The sequence below is a fragment of the Lygodium microphyllum genome, chromosome 11, assembly GCF_053477565.2.
Source record: "Lygodium microphyllum isolate KBCC chromosome 11, Lygodium_microphyllum_v1.1.10, whole genome shotgun sequence".
Lineage (NCBI taxonomy): Eukaryota > Viridiplantae > Streptophyta > Polypodiopsida > Schizaeales > Lygodiaceae > Lygodium > Lygodium microphyllum.
Window position 1 is genome coordinate 93,301,962 of NC_141145.1, and position 4,627 is coordinate 93,306,588.

Consider the following 4,627-nt stretch of genomic DNA (forward strand, 5'->3'; position numbering starts at 1 on the left):
CCCACACTTCATTCATACTTTGATTTGTTTCCTTGGAATTTGATGTTTTTGAGACCTTTTTTGCTTTATGACTTTGTCATTCAGGCATGCACATGGATTGCAAGTGATCTATATATGATTGAGAATGAATAAATTGCATATCTATGCTATTTATTAAAGAAAGAAGTTACATGCACACGCACACATGTGGGCATGTGAACACACAAACACAACACAAACATAGAGACAAGATTTGTGTAGAGATTAGCACACACATGCAATAAACAAACATGTTTATAATCATGATTTGGGATTAGGAAGGGAAAAATATCTAAGCCCAACAAAAAAATGGTATGATTGTGTAGCTAAGATTACATTGATTAAAAAATCAGAATAGCTCATAATCTGGATTGTTGCAATCTGCAGATTTACTATCTTCTAAGAACCAAGCTCTGGCAAGCTCCTCAGCATCTGAGGTGCAATGATCAATCATATCAATGTGGGTGGAGTTGACATCATCCAATGGTGATGTGAAAGGACTAGGAATCTCAGGGGGTATGGCGCACCTAATGAGGGCCCAATTGACACCTTGGAAGAAGACATGATGCTTGATCTCAGATGCCCCTCGTAGTGCTGCTAGTCTCTTGCTAGGGTCCTTTACAAGCAAGCTTCTGATGAGGTCTTGGGCAGCAGCACATGGTGGTGAGTGTACAAACTCATCTCCAGAAGGAAACCTCAAGAGTTGTGTTACCACGTTCATGAGGGTGACCTCATTGTCAGGCCCCTTGAATGGTGTTCTACCATATAAAAGTTCAAACATGAAGATACCAAAGGTCCACCAATCTACTGCAGAACCATGACCTTCCCCTAGGATGATCTCTGGGGCAAGGTACTCATGTGTACCTACAAAGGACATGGATCGAGCTGATGTTGGCTCTGCATGAAGCTCAGGCAACTGGTTGGTTCCGATGGAGCTACTAGTTCCACTATGGCGTGCCTTTGCCCGCCTCTTGGATCCCCCTGAGAAGTGCAACATCCTTGGCATGGGCAAGCAAGATGCAACTGGATGCATGTTGCATGGGGATGCACACCCCAATGGCATAATGCAAGATGCTGCTGCTGATGCCCCTGCACATGTTGCTGCACACGGAGATGGTGATGCCCCACCACCTACCCCACTCGCATCATCTGTTGTCGCCACTTTAGACAATGTTGGGTTCACATTGCATTTCATTGATAGGTCAAAGTCTGATAGCATGATGTGCCCATCTTCTCTCACCAACACATTCTCTGGCTTCAAGTCGCGATACACGATGCCCATCATGTGTAGATACTCTAGTGCCAATAACACCTCTGCTGCATAGAACCTACACACAAGAAGCCATCAAAATTTTATCAAGGGATGCTCTTGTGTATTAGAATGACAATTTTGTAATATATGTGATATTTGGTATACCCTAACTGTTAGAGAAGACAAAGCGATATTTGTATATCCTAACTACCAACAAAGAAGACAAAATTATATATTGTATATCCTAGTCATGTATCTTAGTGGTATGTGTGTTGTGATACTTATTCCTTACTACCAAAGTAGACCAATTTTGTCAATCTATGTGACATTCACTTATCTTAACTACCATATACTATGAACTCATGAACTTTAACTACAAGAGAAGGCTTCGTATCTTATATATATTTGGAAAGACATTTGGCCATTGTGTAGTTTAAGTAGTTTATGTGATGTGATGCTTGTTTTGTAGAGATATATGACATTCATGTATCTTAAGTGATATAGCTATGTGATACCTGTTTCCTAACGACCAAAGGAGACCAATTTGGTTGATCTATGTGACACTCACATATATTAACTAACGTATCCTATGTACTCATGAACTTTAATTTACAAGAGAAGGCCTCTTATCTACATTTTGAAACTTGGGTATAGTAAGTAGTATAAGTGATGTGATACTTGTTTCCTCAAAGAAGACCAATTTTTAAAATCTATATGCCAAACGTATATGTAAGAGAAGGACTCGAGTATGTATTAATCAAGGAGCAACTTTCTCAATCTATGTGGCAAATGTATTAACTACACGCACAATACCAATGTAAGAGAGAGGCCTTCTCTCTAATCTGCAGCTAGAAAACTATGCCAGCATTGCATACACACACAGGCAATACTGGCAGGTTCCTACATGAAGATGATCAAAATGATGCAGCGAATTCCATCAATGCAGCATCATGATTGATGCAGGAATCTGAGAGGGCAATTAGGGTTTTACCTGACAGCCCTGTCATTGAAGCGCTTCATGGGCTGGCGTTGCCTGAGCACATGCAGGTCCCCTCCGGGACAGAACTCCATGACCAGGCACGAAAACTGGTCATCGTCCATGTGCGCATACAGGGTCGGGAGGAAGGGGTGGTCCAGCACCTCCAGAATCTCCTTCTCTGTGTAGGCCCTGGACAGCTTGTTCCTGCCCGCCAGGGCCCTCTTGTCCATCACCTTCACCGCGAAGTAGCACCCCGCGCCCCGCAGCTCCGCCAGGTACACGCTCCCGATGTCTCCACTGCCGAGCCTGCGCAGGAACCTGAAATGCCCCAGTCCAACCCGGCCATGTCCTCCAGCGGCGGCACGGATTTCCTCCCACCCAGCATCGTGTGCCTTGTGCGGCCGACTGTTTGCAGCAGCAGCAGGCTTGCTCGTGGCTGTGCTGCTGCTCTGATCTGTGGATGATCTACGGCTGTTCTGGCCCTTGTCATGATCTGGCTCTGTTGAGTTAATGGTGGTGTCGCTGATGCCGGGTTGGTTCTGGGACTCCGATGCGGTGCTGAACTCGAAGCCGGCCTGCGATGCCTTCTCTGAGTCAATGTCTCCAAACTCCACATCGCTGCATCCAGCTGGCTCACACATATCTCTGCTGATGCTTAATCCAGGCTCACCATGGAGACCTCACCATTGACTGATCACAGGATTTTCCCTGATCAGTATTTTCTGAGAAATGGGAATTCCCCTGATAAGTATTTTCTGAGAATGGGGCTTCCCCTGAGTAGTATTTGCTAACAATGGGACTAATCTCCTTGATCAGTATTTTCTGACCATGGCAATTCCCCGATCCTCTGATCAGGCATTTCCTGAGATGGGAGTGATTCCCCTGATCAATATTTGCTGACCATAGGAAATTCCTTGATCAGCAGAAGCCTCTGATCAGTAGTTTGGGATATGGAAAGGGCTCTTTCAGCTGATCAGGTGCTTATCTTATTAGTTCACCAGATGAGGTGGGGGGCCTAAACTACTGGTCAAGGGATTTTACCTGATCAGCAATTTCTGGTGTGTGTGGAAGGCTCTCCAGCCTTTCTCTGAGGACTTCATAGTGGGTGAGAGAGAGAGAGAGAGAGAGAGGAGGGGAACCGAGGCTCAACCACTTTTGCTTTCACAGACCTTTTCCATACTTTGATTTGTCCAGATGGTAATGCCTTTCGTAGTGGTAGCCAGCATGTTGATCACGCCTACAGGAAAACACTAGGCAACATACAAGACAAGGGGACCCATCCATACACAGCAACAATAAGGACACTTCTGCACAAGCCCCTGATCCATCAAAAGAAGGAATGACTGTAAAGTGACCCAGTAGATAACGACCTTCCTTTATTAAGAGATCTTTTTGCTGGGTTTGCAGCCATGAGAGCCTTTTTAAGAAGCTGCCATTCTAGATTATGCATCCAAAAGGGCCATAATCATACTGTATTATCTTTTGAGAGATGGTGATACCAAACGGTTGAGGCAATTGGGTCGATGTAATCTTCTGCATTCTGTGGAGAGCCCATCAGATCTGCCATCTTCCAATCCATCAAATATGGGTCCTGGTGTGGCATTAAAGCATGGACAGGGCATCTTTGATATGCATTAGTACGGTGCAGTCAATGCATATAAGGGCAAGGGCTTACACATGAAACAGGAGAAGCATCTGAGGCATTGTTTGATGGAAGGAAACATATCTTGAAGATCTAGAGGGATGCCCAAAGGCGGCCAAAAAGACTGATTTGGAGAGAGAGCGACTGATGGGAGAGTTGCAAGCATAAGTTTATCTTTACTGCCTGGTGTTGGTTGGAATTTTGGCAATATTAGTTTATGCTTTAGACATGGGTAAGCTTGTACCTCATTTGGCTCCAACTACTTCCTCCAATCATCAAGTTTCCTTGTCTTAATTCTTTTCACTTCCTCTCTCAATGCATTCTTTAAAAGAAAACAAAGAAGAAAATGGCTCATGATTTTTGTTTTGTTTTGCAAATTTGAGTCCATGCATATCATTCCTTTGCTTGAAAGAAAAGATGAAGAAAAAAGCCCATCACAAAGACTTCTTCTTTGGGTAAATTTAAGCCCATGTATGTTATTCCCTTACCGCTTAGGATTGATTGGCCTTTTAACTTGCCTTAAGCCCTAAGTTTTTTGCCCAACCTAGAAAACAAAAGTTCTTTCTACATGTCTTGTTGAGGTTCCCTAAATGTATATGTCTAACCCATAACACGTGAACATGTTGCAAGCATAAACGAAATCCTCCATGAACATTCCTTTTAACCACGGAACACATCATGTCCATTGGATGCTTAGGGCAAGGTGTGCCATCGACAGAATATGAGATGTGTTTGA

At 43.9% G+C, this 4,627-nt stretch overlaps 1 protein-coding gene across 1 annotated transcript; it reads right to left on the minus strand.

The window, feature by feature from the left end:
* Window positions 1–254: 254 nt before the first annotated feature.
* Window positions 255–3,926, minus strand: LOC148029093 (serine/threonine-protein kinase D6PKL1-like). The gene is made up of 2 exons (XM_087687850.1): window positions 2,262–3,926; window positions 255–1,346 (listed from the first exon to the last, which is right to left on the minus strand). The coding sequence occupies exons 1-2, from the start codon at window positions 2,888–2,890 to the stop codon at window positions 368–370; spliced, it is 1,608 nt and encodes a 535-aa protein (XP_087543976.1). The 5' UTR covers window positions 2,891–3,926; the 3' UTR covers window positions 255–367.
* Between the last annotated feature and the right edge of the window lie 701 nt (window positions 3,927–4,627).

Bases quoted from the DNA above. Each gene is read 5' to 3' on its own strand.
- LOC148029093 (XM_087687850.1), bottom strand. From the start codon at position 2,890: ATGTGTGAGCCAGCTGGATGCAGCGATGTGGAGTTTGGAGACATTGAC. The intron at 1,347-2,261 runs GTAAAACCCTAA...TCTTGTGTGTAG, and splicing joins TTCAATGACAGGGCTGTCAG to GTTCTATGCAGCAGAGGTGT.